We start from the raw sequence: 17,672 nt of genomic DNA, 5'->3' as shown, positions 1-17,672 counted from the left end.
TGGATGGAGTAACACTGATGTAATTTAAACCCAGAATACCTAGCATATTTGACGATTCGATCATGCTGGTGTCTAAGTCAGTCCAATACAGCCTTTGGTCTGCATAATCAATAGTGAGGTCATTGGCACGACCCACTTTATCCACCAAAGTGATGCTGTTTGTTCCATCCATATATGCTCGAACAATCCTAGGTTTACCTCCCCATTCTGTCCAGTACATGTACCTGAAATGAGAAGCGGAACAAAAAGATTACAACTAGGTGAGATTTGAGTTTGTCTCTGTTTTGATTTTTCATTTCATTGCTTTCAAGTTTACGTGTTTTCTTTTTTAAATAAAAAAAAAAAAATGGAATAACCCATGTGGTTATGGGCAGTTAATCAGTGTATATTAGAGCACCCCTTTTTTAAACATAGACAGAAAAACATGACCAACAACTCCCAAATTTTCATTGAAACCGGTAGGGTTGTGAAGCTTACAAAGCCTTCATTGTGTTTTCAAAGACCCTGAAGAAATTAAGCTATATAAACTGCCAAGTATTGTCATGTAAGAGTATGAGCACACAAAACTTAGAAAACCAACACTATCCCTTACCCTTTGGTAGGATCAAGAGCCAAAGATCGTGGGTTGTCCAAGTCCTTCCACACAAGGACCTGCCTATACTGTCCATCCAGGCGGGCTACTTCAATTCGGTTGGTTCCAGTATCTGCCCAGTACAGGTTCTTTCCCATCCAGTCTACAGCCATTCCCTCAGGATAATCTAGCCCAAATTCAATCACATGTTCAACAGAGCTCCCGTTCATGAAAGCTCGGCTTATGGTCTGGAAAACAATCGTGTAAAAATATTTCAGTATTTATGGATACTAAAACAAAATAAGTAGTTATTATAAAGTCTGGCATACAAAAAGAGGTTAGTAGTAAAAACAACAATCAGTCAGTATTACATTTTTAAAATAAATGTCTGTTTAAAAGAAAACTAAATAGGAATTCACAGGATAAAAAGACCTGAATATTCAGAAAAGTTAACAGTACAGCTTCTGATGACCAGTTCAAAGCATCTTAAGAGGACGTGACTTTCAGAAAGCACTGTATATCTGCAGATTCTTCTTTGACCCGTCTTCCTCTCTGCCATTTGCATATAAAAGTATTTTTTTTTTAAGTATTTAATTCTCTCTAATGTTTTAATTCTCAGGAACGCATCACAGTTCAACAAAACCTGAATTCATTTTTCTCTCATGGTCAGTCACCTTGAGCAAGTTAATTGCTCTCATTTACATTTTGGTTATATACAGTCAGCTAAACAAGCCATAGAGTAAGGACTGTGTACATATAAATAAGCTCCTCCTACCAATGAAAAATGCCCAAATAAACCTTTGGGAACATCCAGGACCTATGTACAATTACCCTCCCTTTTTATCACGTTAACACTGAACATTTTAATTTATTCCTAACTGCCTGCTAAAATTTCAGGTATTAATTTCTTACTCATTTGATAAATGAACACATGAGAATAAGAGATGTTTTACATTTTTAAAGGTAAATGTCAAAACCAGAGTTCATGTGCTATATTTTTAGGGACGCAGTGGTCATCAAGGGGAGCTGTCTATGGAAACAGTAAGAGGGCTCTGAACTTACACTGCCTACTGCCAAACTGCAGAAAGTGGGGGGACAGAGGGAAGAGAAAGCCCAGGCATGCTGAAATCTATGTTGATATGTATGTGAAAACACAGCATTCCTGGATAATTCAGGAGACCACAGACATGTAAAATGTTGTCCAGTTCTGCACAGTAAGAGTGGGACCTGACTGATGCAGCTGAAGTAATGTATTTTCCACTACAAATGGTTAAGACAACCGTAGCCCCAGCTCTCCACATGCTTGCATGAGATTTATTTAGTAACCGTGTCTGCAGCACACTAATTTGTTACACTGGCACTGTTCCTAGGAAGGTATCCACACCACAAGCAGCACTGTTAATGCTGAAGCACAACCCTCATTAGTCTTCCCAGAGAGGCTATGAAAATTGCACTAGCCCTGCCATCACTACAAGTGAGTTTTTTCCTATTATGGCTTAGGCACATTGGCAAGGAAACTTCAACTGTTCTTGGAAAAAAACATTAAAAGGCTGAACAGAGGAATTCAGCTCCAGTGAAGTGACTGTGTCATTTTCTACCATTACTTAATTAGCTTCAAGAAGTTAAGTAACACTGATGAACACCACAATGTTCACTTCAGCATGCACCTGGATACAAACCAGAACACATCAAACTGAAATTTCAAACTGTTGGGGAACACAATGACACAGAGGTGGGGGCTGGCAGGGGGCAATTAACACGGCATGGAGAGGACTAGACCAGTTCCCTGGCCCGCTCTGTGACAAGCTTGAGTCATAGGCTAACAACAACCAATACAAAGCTCTCTTGCCTATTGTTAATATTAAATAAGATTGCTTTCCAAGTCAAAACTGTAAGGGGGTAGAAAGCTTGGGGGGTTGCCAAGTCTGGTGCTTAAATTACTACGTGACATGAAAATGGTATTTCTAGCATAAGGACATATACGGATGCAGCCCATGCAGCATCTGAGACTTCAGCAGTCAGTATGAGCAAACACCACTTTTGATTTTTATTTGAAGCAGGAACATGCCTGTCACCCAACTGTGCATTCAACAATGCAACTGTCTTCATCTCCAAGAGTCTCCTTGGATGCAATTCAATGACAACACTAGCAACTGCAGGATAGATCATGTAACAGAGACCTTTGTTAGATCAAAGGAACTACTCTGTGGCATTATATTCAGGGAATTCACATGTCAGTAATACCTTCAAACTAACATCAGTCCAATAGATTCTGTTATCAGAGACATCAAAATCCAGAGCAGATGCCTCCTTGACTCCAGTAAGAGGAATAGCAACATCATTATTATTGGTTTCAAGGGAAATCCTATGAATGGCTGCTCTGCTTGTGAAAACCAAGAAGGCTTCAGGAATGATGCAAGTCTTCATGTCACTCAACAGCTCAAGGCCAATGGGACAGGCACACCTGGTCTCCTGGGGTGTAAAGAAACATAGGTGGCTGCAGCCTCCATTGTTCTCTGCACATGGATTAGTTCCTTAAAAACAAAACAAAACAACAAAAACAAAACAGATATTAGTGTATTATGGAGACAGTGTGAAGGGGAAGGCTGAGAGGAAGTGCAATGTACCAGTCTTCAGAATAAGTTAACTGTGGGTTGTCAACAGGGACATTGAAGAGCCATTCAACACTGGATCCACCCAGCCCAGGCTTACCAAACACTTTGGCAACACTTGTTGCTTTAAGGCCCATTAAGTCCGGCAGCTGATCAATAATAATGTCTCTGCTAGCCCTTATCTTGTGAACTCTTTCAATGCTTCGCCTCTGCCAGTCAGTCCAGTAGATGTAATCTCCTAGCAGTGTGAACCCAAATATATGTGGAAGTTTATCTTCTAGGAGGGTTTTCCTCATTGTTCCATCAACATTTATGACCTGTAGGACACATAAGAAAAAAGGAATAAATAAGTGCTATTTGAAAATTTTCACTATGGACAGCATGAAGTTCAGTAACATATTTAAATCAAAAGACTGTAACTTTCCTTTTCCAATGCAATCCAATCTTCCATTTGCTGCTAGAAACACTTCACAGGTGGACAACCTGTGCTTTAATCTAGGCTATGCATTGAGGTAGAAATTTAAATAATCTCTTTTCTATCATTCAGGTATTATTTCTTTATTTAGAATCAAGATATTAAACCTGTACCTCGTAGGAAATTAAGTTGTCTTCACTGTACAATGTTTTTATTTTCTTGTGGCTTAAAGCCAAGTATTCAACACCATATTCCCCAACTTGTAAATTGTTAACTGATATTTATTTCATATTAAAAACATCCATAATTAAAGGCTATGTAACATTAATCCTTTAAAATGCTTAACAATCCAATGGGCACTCAAAATCAACAATCAGTTTTACCTCGATTTCTTACAGAAACCATAAAAATAGTACGTTGTAAGGCTCTAGCCATACATGGTAGACAGAGGGAGCACACTTTTTATGTGACTAATGACAATCACATCTTATTAAATTTGTATTTGACTTTTAATATGTGCATGCACACCTGTGGTAGGTATCCAGTTAGTAATAAAAGAAATCTCTAATTCGAAACCTGATGTTTCTATTACAGTTAGTTGTGTAATACTTTGTAAATTTGGGAACGCAACGTGCATCTCTCTTTGATTACACAGTTAATTTGGGCACATTCCCACTTCAGAGAAATGCAAATAATACTGTCACCAATTCTACTATGTGAATGTTATCTGAAAGAAATGGTAAATGGTAGCACACATGGGGCAACCTAGATTTTCCAGCTACCACCAGCCCAACAGCAGGGGTAAGCAGTCATTTGCTGCACCCTATATTTATTGGCATTATACACACAAAAAAACATCACTATAACACAGTCTGTCTTGCATTACTATACTGCAGGTGTCTTCAAATGCAGATTAAAAAAACTTCTTAAGATCTTTAAGACTAACAGCTTATGTGAATTTGAACACATGCTAGAACATAACCTTTTGGGAGAGACAGCAAATATGATAGCAGAACAAGAAAACATTCAATCTTTGCAATGTTACAAAGTCACGATACAGAAATCTCTGCACAGTCAAGGAATCGGCAGCAGAAAGGTTCTTTAAGAATCAGAACACCTTTCTCCTTTTTTTATTCGCTCTGCAAAAGAAAGTGCACAGACTTTTCTTCCTTAAACCTTCTTTAATTAACTAAAAATTGAAGAAGTAGTGCAAAAGCACTGTTTGCAAGGAGACAGAAATTTCCCAGCCACACGGGAACTATGAGAAGGGGGTAAATCCGGGGATTCCTTCCAGCCAAAAAGCCTCCTGCTGGGGACAGTTAAAAATAACACTGACTTTCCTTCAAAGTAAGATTTGAGGGAGTTTTGTGTCAACCAACCTACTATTCGATGAAGTAGCAGACATAAGATTAATGTCTTTTTATTTTGTTACGCAAAATAGAGCACATTAAAAAAAAAAGTTTGTCTGTGGTTAAAAGCCAAATGGTTCTGCAATTATCTCATTACATCATGTCCAGGCAAACCCCAAATGCTCACTTATTTAAAACAGTATCAATCCCACAGGCACTACTGCAGGTTCAAAAGTTCATCACACATACTCAGGTGCCAGAGACAAACTGGTGGAACTTTCAGTAAACAAGACCCATTTCCCATACAAACACTCCACTGCATCAGCAGGATGAGGATCAAACTAGCACATTTCAAAGTTTACAGATCTGGGCAGTAAATGTACGGTTCAAATAATCTACCTGTTGACTAAAATACACAAGGGCTAAGATTGGATCCAAAGATGCAGAAACATACATTATTTATATCCATGCACACCTGTGCATGTTGTCAAAAAACACAATCTCCAATGAAATTACTAAGTGAAAAGCCTGTTAGGCAATCTAGTCCCTTCCTGTCCGAGTAAAGAAGGACTCCTAAATTATATGACTGATCAAGCATAGAGGGAATGGAGATCAAAAATGTTGAATCAGACAAAAAGGAAAAGAAGGAAAAAAAAAAGTGTTTAATGGCTTATGTTTTGGCTAAGAAGGAGATGGAGTAAGTGTTCCCCTCTCTTTCCCTCTCTGTCTCGAACACCTCTCCCTCCCCATCCAGGCAGCAGAATGCCTATGAACCCAAGCAGGTTTCCCTTGGATGCAGAAGGGCAGCTTTAGGTTTTTGTGTGATGGGCTGCTGAGCCTTCCTGGCGGTAGCTAATCCATGGCAATAGGCAGGAAGTGATAACTAAGTGCTAATTAAGACTATCTTGCAGTAGCAAGCAGGGCAAAGCTTGAACACAGTAAGCTGTCACGTGCAGTTCGGTAAAGGTACAGACACGTTCTGTCTTTTGGATTTTGCTGTCATTTATCTTCCTTGAGATTCACCTCTACTCTAGAGCATTAACCTAAACCCCGAGGATGCAGAAAAAAACACACCTGTAAATGGGTTTCACAATATGGCCAGAAACAAAACTCCTTTCACTAAAACTGCACAGCTAATAAAATACCCTATTATCCCATCATTTAATGTCTCAAGTTGTGTGCAGCTTGCCAGCTGCAGCCAAAGGGAAGCTGTAACGGTGCATACAGATTTTAGTGTAAAAATAATGCTATTAACAGAAATCTAACAATACACTAAGAAGTACTTTTCAAGTTCTATTACCTAAGGACAGCCTCATACTGAATGTATATTCAAAGAAATACGTGTTAAAGAATCACAACTTCAGTGCAGATGAGGCAGCTGCGTTACCATTCCCTTTCTTGCACTACTGAAGTGCAAGAAATTGAATTCTTGCATGTTGAAGCTGCTCAGAGAGATGATCTGTGAAAACAAACAGTATTTCTGGGGAGGGCTTTAAGGCAGTCAACGTCTTGAAATGATTCAATGTCTGACTGAACAAGCACTAATAGAAAGATACAAAGGTTTATGAGATGGAGCAGGAAAATGGTACCCTGGACTTTTAAGCCGGTTCCTAGGTAACAGGTGGACTATTTTGTGACATAGCTTTTCTTTTTTCCTCATTATACAAAACTTTTCTTCAAAACACCTTGAAGGTGGAAACAGAACAGGCTTTTTTCTACTCAGTGTTTTCATCCTCTTCCTATAACTGATAAATTGATCTCGACTTGGGTCAAAGGACAAATGCAACACTAAATCTGCTGTGCTTTCCACATGAAACACCAAAAGGTCCCCTTGAACAGAGGCATGCACTAAAAGCCCCTGATTAGTCTTTAGACTTCAATGACAATCTCTTAATGAGGCATAGACAAGCTCATCCAAAATCTGTTGTGGGCAAAATGAAATCAACATCAAACACTCTAATGAACTGAATTACACAAAAACCATGATAAGGTGATAAGGTGTGCTTTTTCTTTTCTTTTTTTGGATGCTGCTGCACTATATGCAGAATGATTTAACGAATATTTCCAAATATAACGCTCAAAAGCTCTTGGCTCTTTGAAGAAGATTAAAGTAAACAACGCAATTAAATTCTATGCATCATTGTGATTCATGTAGTCAAGTTATATTTCAGGTGCATCTGTGAAAAACAACAGCTATTCAGCACATATAGAACCATAGAATACCCTAAGTTGGAAGGGACCCACAAGAATCATTGAGTCCAACTCGTGGGTCCCCAAAGAAACACCCAAAAATCAGACAGAGCATTGTTCAAATGTTTCTTGAACTCTGGCAGGCTCGGTGCTGTGACCACTGCCCTGGGGAGCCTGTCCCAGTGCCTGACCATCCTCTCAGTGAAGAACCTTTTTCTGATATCCAGCCTGAACTGCCCCTGTTGCAGCTTCAAACCATTTCCTTGGATCCTGCCACTGGTCACCAGAGAGAAGAGATCATATATAGCAAGTCTTCTGACAGGAGAAAAAAAAAAAGAAAAAAAAAAAAAAAAAAAAGAGAGAGAGAGAGAGAGAACTGAGGCACCTTGCTCCTCTATTTAATTCATTAAGAGAAAACAAATTTTTTTCAATTACTACACACAAAGCTGAGAGAAATGGAAACCAATTCTTGGGTTAAGCTAAATCACTACATGAGCAGTAAGCAGACATAGTAGGTTGGCCCTGATAAAATGACATGATTGCCATACTATTAGGTTGGTAGACTTGCAGGTCCATGTCGTTTTATCCAGAGCATGATGTTAGCCTGTGGGAAAGGAAAGCTCCTTGAATGGCTTATATCAGTTCTCCTCAAAAGACCCCAGAAGAGGGGAATCATCCCCTCAAGGGGATCATGCCCAGTTTTCCATGGCTAGAGAAAGAACCTGAGGGAGCAACCATGTGGGTGGCAGTCAACAGGGAAAGAAAAAGACAAAAAAAAATGGAGAGAAGCAGAAAACTCCAGAGGGTCAAAAAGCCTGCCCCAAAAAGAGAAGAGTAAGGCAGCTGTGAGCAGTCTATATTCAGCTGAGTTTAAGCCATTCATTAACATTTCCAACAGCTGAAATAAAACCACCTTTCATCAATGCTTCAGGATAAAAGTGGACTCCTCCTTTTTCATTCTGAAGGGGTTTAATGCCAGGCATGTGTTGGCAGACACTGACAAACAGAAAAGAAAATAGAATTAAAACAAACAGTACCAGAACAGTATCAAAAAAGGTTGGGGGGGGTGGTTGGATGACAGAGATATCTGGCCATTTTCCACATATGCACACACACACACACACACACAAAATTTGAACCTCTCTGCAATCTGTTGGATCAAACACTTCAGTGAGTCTTGGTAATTTAGAAAGCACTCCTCACTGTTGTCAATAATTTCAGTCCACCTTTACAATACTTAGACAGCCTGGTAAAAACTGCACCATAAATAAAATTCAGTAAGTTTTTATTGTCATTATGTTTAATGGATTAATCCTGTACATCCTACTGTGGCTCTTCTTTCCTGTCATTCTCATTTCGTGCAAGTTTTGACGTAGACATACGTTTTTATTATTATTTTCTGAACTGTCAGATGCTTAGGTATCAGCAAATATAAGTAGTGACACAATACCAGCCTTTACATATGGATTTTTTTTTTCTCCAAGAGAAATGTCATCATTTTTCTCTACAGACCATGCCATTTTAGCTCACTGAGGATATAGCAGGAAAAGATACTTCTCTATGACCACACATGTCGTATCTTTACTCATGACACAAAAACCAGTTTGAGATGCTCATGGAAGAGAATCCCAAGTAGGATTACCAAATGACATTACTCTTTTTTGACAGCCTTACCTCACAGGCCCTCTTACAATCCTACTCAAGCTAAAGCACGGCAATAATGGCAAACTCTCTTCAAAAATCCATGTTGGTACAGATAAGCAAAGTGAAGTGCATACCACTAAACTTAAGCCATCTGTAAGAGCCCTCCTCATGTATTTTTCAGTCACATGCAACTGACAAGTTTTATTAATCCTCTCTCTTTCCCTCTACGAGTTTTTTTGTTTTGTTTTGTTTTGTGTTTTTTTTTTAAGTTTAAATGAGTTATGTCCTGGTCTGTGTGGTAGATCGCTAGAATCTAGTTACCTACAGGCCCAAAACTTTTCCACAGGAGCAATCAACTGTCTACCCAGCAAAAACAGAGACTGGAGCTGATGGAAGCTTTGTCACCTGCGGTTTATTTCGCTTGAGTGCTAGTCTTTCAACCCCTGTCTGAAATCAGGAAAGATCCCATTATCTTTTTGAGGAGGAGGTGATCAATGCTTCGACACTTAGGCTCAGGCAACCTTTCCAGGTATCAGAAAGAAGCCTGTCCTGAAAACTGCCTCCCATTGTGAGACCCATTCATCAGTCAGGATTTAAAATTAAGTCAAAGACTGTATTGACAACACTGTCCAAAGATCTAGCTGCCAACAAAATTCAAGTGTTCAAAAGCATTTCCCATTCTGACCATCCATCATTGTCACCTTTGGGGACAGCAGCAACCACTGCTCACATTCCCTTCATTTACATTTTTGAGTTCCACAAAACAGGCCCTTGTGGTTCATTCGTGTCATTTCTAATTCAACTCAGCCACAAATTACTTGGCAAGACAAATCAACTTCCTAAATTCAAATACCCCATTTACAGACAGTAGATAAAGAACAGTACCAGCAAAAATCTCAAAGGTGGGAGGACACCTCACAGTCTGAGGCACACACAGTACATCTTCGGAAAATCATGGCTACAGAAGCAGTGTACTTTCCACACCAAACGGGGCAGAAACACAATGTCAGATAGGGAGGGCAGGTGACTGCCTGCAGGCACTAATGCAAAGAACTTACTTGTGAAACACCATCTTCAGAGATGTAATATAGGACTAATGGGAAAAATGCCTCTTTATAGCATGCCTCACTGGGTAACAAGAGGAGTTTTTTGATTGAGTGAGTAGGAGTGATTTTATAGGTAATATATCTCACAATTATTTTAAAATAATAAATACATTAAAGAATTGAAGAACTGTAGATTATAGTTGATAACTGTAGCTGAGAGCACTGATAGTCTTATAAACAAATCATAAACTTACACTCCTGTTATTCTAGCAAATGTCCAAAAAGCTCATATTGAATGTGAATCCAGCAGTATTTGAATACACTTTATCTCAGATAAAAGGGATAAAATACAATCAGTTAAAACTCTGCATGTAAACGAGTGACCCACAGGGCATGTTTGTAAAGACAAGCAATAAAAAACTGACCAAACACCTCCTCGCACCTCTCATCTGCCCACTGATGATTCTCTCCTGCAATAAAATTCAAAACTCCACACTTATCTTCAATGTGAAAAGTGAGGAAGTGAGGAACCTGATGACAGGAGGAAAAGAGCACTGTTTTTTCACCCTGAACTTGCAGACAAGTCAAGGATTCCACCTGCTTACAAGCCAAGATTTCTGTCTGCCCCATATTCCCTCAACTTTGCAAACACTGTTGAGGTGCAGAGTTCTGCTGCTGGGACAGTGCAATCCTGGATGTAGATATAAGTTAGGAATCTGTGGGTTTTGGCTGATGGTGAGCTCAACATGAGTCGGCAACACGCCCTAGCGCCCATATCCTGGGATTGCATCAAGCACAGCTCAGTTAACAGGTCAAAAGCAGTGACTGTCTCACCACGTTGAGCATTGGTGTAGCCTCACCTCAAGTACGATGTGCGGTTTGGGGCTCTGCATCATAAGAAGAATCTAACAATATTAGAACGTGTCTAAAGGACAGCAACAAAATGGTAAAAGGACTAGAGGGCATGACTTATGAGGAGTGGCTGAAGTCACTTGGTTTGTTCAGCTTAGAATACACATGGCAGAAGGGTGACCTCACGGCATCCTACAGCTTCCTCAAAGGGGGGAGTAAAGACACAGGTGCTGACCGCTTCTCTCTGGTAGTAGAACCCGAGGGCAGAACATGAGGCTGCATTATGGGAGGGTCAGATTGGTTATTAGGAAAAGGTTCTTTGCTGGGACTGGGGTCATGGACAGGAACAGGCTCCCCAGGGAAGTAGTCATGGCCCCAAGCCTGTTGGTGCTCAAGAAGCGTTTGCTAAATGCTCTCAGATACACAGTTTAACTCTTCAGTTGCTTAGTGTGAAGGATCACAGGAGGTATCAGCTGCACCCACCTCTTTGCCAGGATCTTATTAATGTCTCTTTCAAACAGCTCAACTCAAGTAGAAGATGATGCAGAGTTGTAACTGATTAATGCAAAGCCAAAGCTGTTTCTCTTAGTAGAGGTAGGCTGAGTTCACATCTAGACTGGATGTGGCACTTGTGGTTCATAATGCTTGCAACAGATAGACAAATAAGGAGGTGAAAAGGAAGGGTGAACTGGAGACAAAAACAAATAGCGTAGAATATTAAAGACCTGAACTAAATTATACAAAACAGAATTAAAAAAAAAAAAAAAAAAAAAAAAACTCTGCCAAATATTATTTATATGCACATATAGCAGTGAGTACAGCATTCACCCTGAATGCAACTTTATCTGCTAACATACCATACAGGCATAACCTTACCTCAGCACTTGTTTGTACATGGTGTAACACTGCTGGCTTTGTTTGTTTGTTTGTTTTTAAAGCAGCAATAAAGCATGCATTCTAAATTAAACAAAAATATTTGCAGTCCTATTACTGGTCTATTTCCAAGTATCCCTATAGAAAGCTTACAAATTAATCAGAAACACATGTTTAAGCTTTATTTAAACCTGCTGGAATTTCTGACAGCAACAACAACAAAAAAGAAGATTAAAGAAATAATTGGAAAGTTGCCTACAAAAAAAAATAAAAAAAATCTAAAACTCCGCATGAAATACCTGAAATAAGCATTTAGTTTCAAACAAACAAAAAACCAATGAGCAATCACCTAACAATGCTTACTTCCGAACACAGATTTGAGCTATGAATACTTAATTTTGCAAACAAAACATGCTCATTTAATTTTATGCTAAGGCTAATTTAATCAACACACATCACAGACAATTATTTTAACCTTGTTAAAATAGTCAAATTTTACACATTTAAAAGCTGTAAACTGTAACAGCAATAAACCGTAAGTCCATTTTAAACTCAGTCTCCTTCACTGGCCTAATCCATTAACACACATGCTGCTAGGGATTTAGCTTTAATTGGAAATGACAGCCCTTACTAATATTTCATCGAGATCCCCAGCTAACTTAACTCCAAGGCTAGCTCCTAGAATTTTAAAACATCAATTTGTTTTGGGGAGATGGACACCATAACTTCAGTCATCCTATGAGGAGGGCTGGATTACTCCTAATTTTGCTCAAGCAACACATAACTATTCACTTCTCCTTTATTTTGTTCTAATCTAGCGATGTCAGCCTTGCCCAAATTAAGGTTTCAGAAAAAAGCAACAGTTCATTTCAGTAGAGAGAATGAAAGCAATACAAACTTTTTTTTTTCTTCCCAATTTTTTTATACAATGAATTAAAGAGAAGCCTATTCTCAGCTCAGAAATTACCTACGCTCTCCTATTTCACAGATTCATTGAGGATTGATGGAGCCCGACAGAGTATTTTAACAAGATATAAAATGGGCTCTGGAGGTGGTGGTAGAGAGAGGCGTTCATGTCAATTTTGCTATTTAACCTGATATCCTGAAGACTTCTGGCAATGAAAGAAGTCAATGTTACAATGCAAAATGTTCACATAAGTCCATTTAGGAATCACATATCTAACTTTAGGAAAAAAATTCTACAGGAAAATGAATTTAGAAGCTGCTCCTTTGAAAACTGTTAAATAATCAAAGAATGTTTGCTTAAAATGTTTTTTGTGGAAAAGGAAAAGAAATGTTACTATCTTCCAGCCAAGAAAAGTAGAAGCATAGTAATTCCAATAGTATTTTCTCTCAAGAGAGTACCATTGGAAATGTGTATTAGATTTCAAAATCCCTTTTCTTCTTTCTTTCAGAGCTATGTGAAGGCATGAAACTGGTTCTCCTGGCTCTCACTGCTACCAGTATGAAACTTTTTGATATGCTTCCTAGGAAAAAGTTCTTCAGTCTCATTCTCCCTTTGCTTGTGGCTCTGAATTAAGAGCTACAAAAGCCAGCGGAGTTTGACAGGTACCTATGAGAAGGGCTAGGCCTTTCCTATTCTCAGGTCAACTCTTTGCTGCACAAACTTTTAAAACTTAAGCCAGAGGTAAGGGTTTAGGATGCTTGTTTATCTCTCTCAACAGATTCACATAAGCTGAGGCTAGAGTTTTATGACGCAACAGCACTGTTATTTCATGATCAGTTTAAACTGACACAGCTACTGGAAAGGATGGTCCAAGACCCTCTACCTACACACCAGCCTTTGCAGCTCATTCTCATGTCCTTCTATGCCATTACATGCATTTATGTGGCTGTTCAGTCAACTAGATCAAGGATTTGATTCAGGGTAAAATTAGGCTAGACATCAGGAAGAGGTTCTTCACTGAGAGGGTGGTTGCACACTGGCACAGGCTCCCCAGTGAAGCAGTCATTGCACTGAGCCTGTCTAAATTTAAGAAGCGTTTGGACTGCACACTTAGTCACATGGTCTAAAATTTTGGGTAGGCCTGTGCGGTGCCAGCAGTTGGACTTGATGGTTCTTATGGGTCCCTTCAAACTCAGGATATCCTATGATTCTGTGATCCTGCTCTCTTTCAGCTACATTGTTGACTTAAACCAGTCTCAAAGCTTTGGCGTAAATCTGGTTTGAAGGCTCTTGTCTCTATGGTGACCTGAAGCAAAATGCTCTTAGAAATTTCTTTCCCACCAGTTTTGAAGGTCTAGACTCTGGGTGACACATCTGAAACACTCTTGTCTGACCTAGAATGTATGCTATCAGGTGGGCTGTGTGATTAAAGTGCATTCCAGTTCCAGCCTTGCAAAATATCTGGATATTGTCAAATGCTTAAAATGACACAATTATAGTAAAGAACTATATATAATGACCACCAGCTTCTTTTGGGGGGCGTAATGCACATTACATCATATAAATACCTTTTCTTTGATTACCCTTAGACAGATCAGTCACATAGAACTGGAAGCAAATATAATACAACATTTTCATTGATGTATTTTCTGTTTTATTGTCAACACTGTCACTCTCGCTTTACGTACAATGTGGCAATGTGTCTAAAGCCTAACATAGTCTACAGTTTGGTGAATACCTTCTACCAATATTGTGATTCCTTAGCTGAAATTTGTTCAGACATTCATTCAGTGTTTGTACCACAAAAAGGGTTATAAATGGTTTAAAAAAAAAAAAAAAAAAGAGAGAGAGAGATGAGAGATTAGAGATGAACATTTCCCATCTCCATTATTTGCACTCTACCTTGTACCCTGTAAACTCCTACATGTTGTGTTCTCCAGCACGTACGGAATGGACTGCAGTCAATCCATCAGTTCTGATAGAGACTGGGAACCATTATAAAACAAGAAGCTTCAGTCCGGGGGCGGGGGTTGAATCTGCACGTTGGTAATTTGTTACAGAACTTTTAAGTTTCTCCTTCTAAATCCAAAGTAGTCCTTTAAAACCTAGTTTCATACAGTAGGAGTCAAAATCCTTATATTTTGATATATTTCCAGGCATTTTTTAAAAACATACATACTGTTAACTATATAAAATTCCCATTTTGTTTTGCCATCTCCAGAGTTGTAACTGTTCCAAAGGTGTATATGTACATATACATATACACCTATCTTTCTAGGTGTAGCCGGAAGCTACACCTAGAAAGATAGGGCTTGTAAGAATATTTTTAAGTAATAATACTGTAATAGATGACAGACTTGCTCTTGAAATTTTATTTCCTTTCACAGTATCACTGCTCTTCACACAGTTGATAAACCATTTAATAGTAGAAGACAAAGTACCCGTGCAGTATTATCACATATTTCATCGGACTTCCTTTTTGTCACATCTGTGTGATTCCATTCAATTCAAAAGTTCACCTACCACTTTAGAAATCACTTTAGAAATATTTGAGGAATTGTTGACATAGCAGGCAAATCTGCGTGCTGTATGTCAAATTATCAGGATACCTCATGCCAAGGACGTCCTGAACTAAAAGTAATTTTGCCCTTGTGATGAAAAGAAACAACACCTCAACAGACTGGTACCAAAGAGAAAAAGAATTGTGTCTCGCTGGGTATTGTGGGGGCTCAGAAGGCTCTTGTAATCCTAGTTTGAGACACTGGGTATCAGATTTAGCTTTTGAAAGATAAGAGACTAATAGTTATCAAGTAATTCTCAGGTATGTCACTACTGCCCTCTTAGCATTTATTTGTTAACTTCAGGAAAGAACCTGCATACTCTAACTCTGTATTTTCTAGAGCTTGTGGTTAAAGAAAGCAAAGGACTTAGGTGCTCTGTAATCCAAATTATAAAAAAATACACTATTTTATTAGGGCAGTACGGGGGTGGAATGTGCCTAACTCAAGACCATAGTTTCACCAACTCCCAGCGCACCGTTCACTGCACTGCAGGACTCATTTTCCCCCCTCTTTGCAGGTTGACGCACCTCATTTATCCCTACATTTGTGGACAATGCAAGTGTACTTTTCCCCTGAAAAAGGTCTATTTTTATAAGGGAACAAACATATTAAAAATATAGAGCATCTGAATTTTAGGTTAACTTGCCACGTTCTCTTTGTAAGCTTTACCCAGTAAGCATCCAAGCTCTTCTGACCGTTTAGTCAAGACACAGTCTTCCTAAACATACCACAGCTATTATTCTCCTCATTCCTTTAGCCAGTTTTAAAACATTAAAACAAAGCAGCTCATAAAAAGGCTAGACAGTCTGTTTTAGCTACCTTCTGCCTTTTCATTTAAGAAGTCTGCCACAAAAAGCACACGAGCTATTTAAAATGAGACACTGTGCTGCATTCATACTCCACGTGTATAAATCATTCCCTCCAGCATCTCACTCAAGGGTCAAATCCAGATCCAGAGAATGTTGGCTGACTTCCACCTCTGGAAACTTCCCTCCTGTGGGGCTGTAGGTAGAAGACTCCCAGTACCAGCTGAAGTACATTAATGGAGCCCCTGCTTTACCAGAGATTTCTGCCAACCTCACATAGAAGTAATCGTTCATTTAATGAACTCAACAATTGACAATTTTTTTTCCCCCAGTGCAATCTCCACCAAATTTGCAGATCTGCAAGGAGACAAAGTTTCAGTTTTCACGGCCGCAAATATTCAACTTCTTTTCTAAAGTTAGATTTAAACTTTGGCTCAACATGCAGGGCCTCAACACTTGTGAGGCACCCTATCTTTGTTCCAAAACGGGCTCAGCATTCCTTCATTAGATCCAGCTATACTTCTGAGCTAATACCTCACACAGCACTTTTAGCTTTAAGGTTGCTGTATTATTCATTGGAAGGCACAGAACGAAAGGATACATCATTTTCTGGGATCAGACTGACCTCATCAAAAATGTACATTCATGGATGTCCACCTGCACATCTGTTTCTTTTTCAGTTATAATTACCTGCAAAGGTTTCACTTCTATACACCACTCACCAGAAGTGGTTTACAACTCTCTTGTAAAACATGCCAAAATAGTGAGAAAAAACAAATAGCTGTATAAACAAAGCCATACACTCTTAATGGCAATAAAGTGGCCCTGAAGGCATTCTCCCATCAGACAAACCTTTCAGAAGGCTCTCTGGGGATGAGAAAAAGAAAAAAAAAAAATAAAGACATCTCTAAACAGAGAAGGATTAAATACAATTTTTAAGGCAGCCATTATCTGTGGGAAGAAAAAACCTACAGCTAGCTACCTCTTAATCACAGAATCACAAAATAGTCTAGATTGGAAGAGACCTCCAAGATCACCGAGTCCAACCTCTGACCTAACGCTAACAAGTCCTCCACTAAATCATATCACTAAGCTCTACACCTAAATGTCTTTTAAAGACCTCCAGGGATGGTGACTCAACCTCTTCCCTGGGCAGCCCATTCCAGTGACTAACAACCCTTTCAGTAAAGAAGTTCTTCCTAATATCCAAACTAAACCTCTCCTGGCGCAACTTTAGCCCATTCCCCCTCGTCCTGTCACCAGGCACGTGGGAGAATAGACCAACCCCCACCTCACTACAGCCTCCTTTCAGGTACCTGTAGAGTGCAATAAGGTCACCCCCGAACCTCATTTTCTCCTGGCTGAACAGTCCCAGCTCCCTCAGCCGCTCCTCGTAAGACTTGTTCTCCAGACCCTTCACCAGCTTCATAGCCCTTCTCTGGACTCTCTCGAGCACCTCCATGTCCTTCTTGCAGCGAGGGGCCCAAAACTGAATGCAGTACTTGAGGTGTGGCCTCACCAGAGCCGAGTACAGGGGGACAATCACTTCCCTCGATCTGCTGGCCATGCTGTTTCTTACGCAAGCCAGGATGCTGTTGGCCTTCTTGGCCGCCTGAGCACACTGCTGGCTCATATTCAGCCGACTGTCAACCAATACTCCCGCTCAGCACTATTTATAGAGAGAAAACAAGTATTAATAATTAATCTGTGATGTGAGCTTCAACTGTGATACACATCAACATAAGATTTTCTTCTTAAAAAAGGAGAAACTTATACCCTGTAGCCTTCCAGCAAGTAAATTTATCTGATGCAACAGGTTCTGCTGAGGCATCCTAGTGCCTCACCA

The 17,672-nt window shown here is 39.5% G+C and overlaps 1 protein-coding gene across 2 annotated transcripts in view; it reads right to left on the bottom strand.

Annotated features, from left to right (window-relative positions):
- The window catches only part of LRP5 (LDL receptor related protein 5), a 147,994-nt gene that overhangs the window by 33,017 nt on the left and 97,305 nt on the right, over window positions 1-17,672 (bottom strand). For both annotated transcript variants that reach the window (XM_035327505.1, XM_035327507.1), the window contains exons 8-11: window positions 3,284-3,500; window positions 2,816-3,105; window positions 593-819; window positions 40-224 (exon numbers count right to left, since the gene is read on the bottom strand). In XM_035327505.1, the coding sequence (XP_035183396.1) occupies window positions 40-224; window positions 593-819; window positions 2,816-3,105; window positions 3,284-3,500 (919 nt within the window). The remainder of the gene's footprint in view (window positions 1-39; window positions 225-592; window positions 820-2,815; window positions 3,106-3,283; window positions 3,501-17,672) is intronic.

The sequence above is a fragment of the Oxyura jamaicensis genome, chromosome 5 (assembly GCF_011077185.1).
Source record: "Oxyura jamaicensis isolate SHBP4307 breed ruddy duck chromosome 5, BPBGC_Ojam_1.0, whole genome shotgun sequence".
Lineage (NCBI taxonomy): Eukaryota > Metazoa > Chordata > Aves > Anseriformes > Anatidae > Oxyura > Oxyura jamaicensis.
The sequence above is the reverse complement of the archived record's forward strand: the minus strand, read 5'-3'. Positions and strand labels throughout refer to the sequence as shown.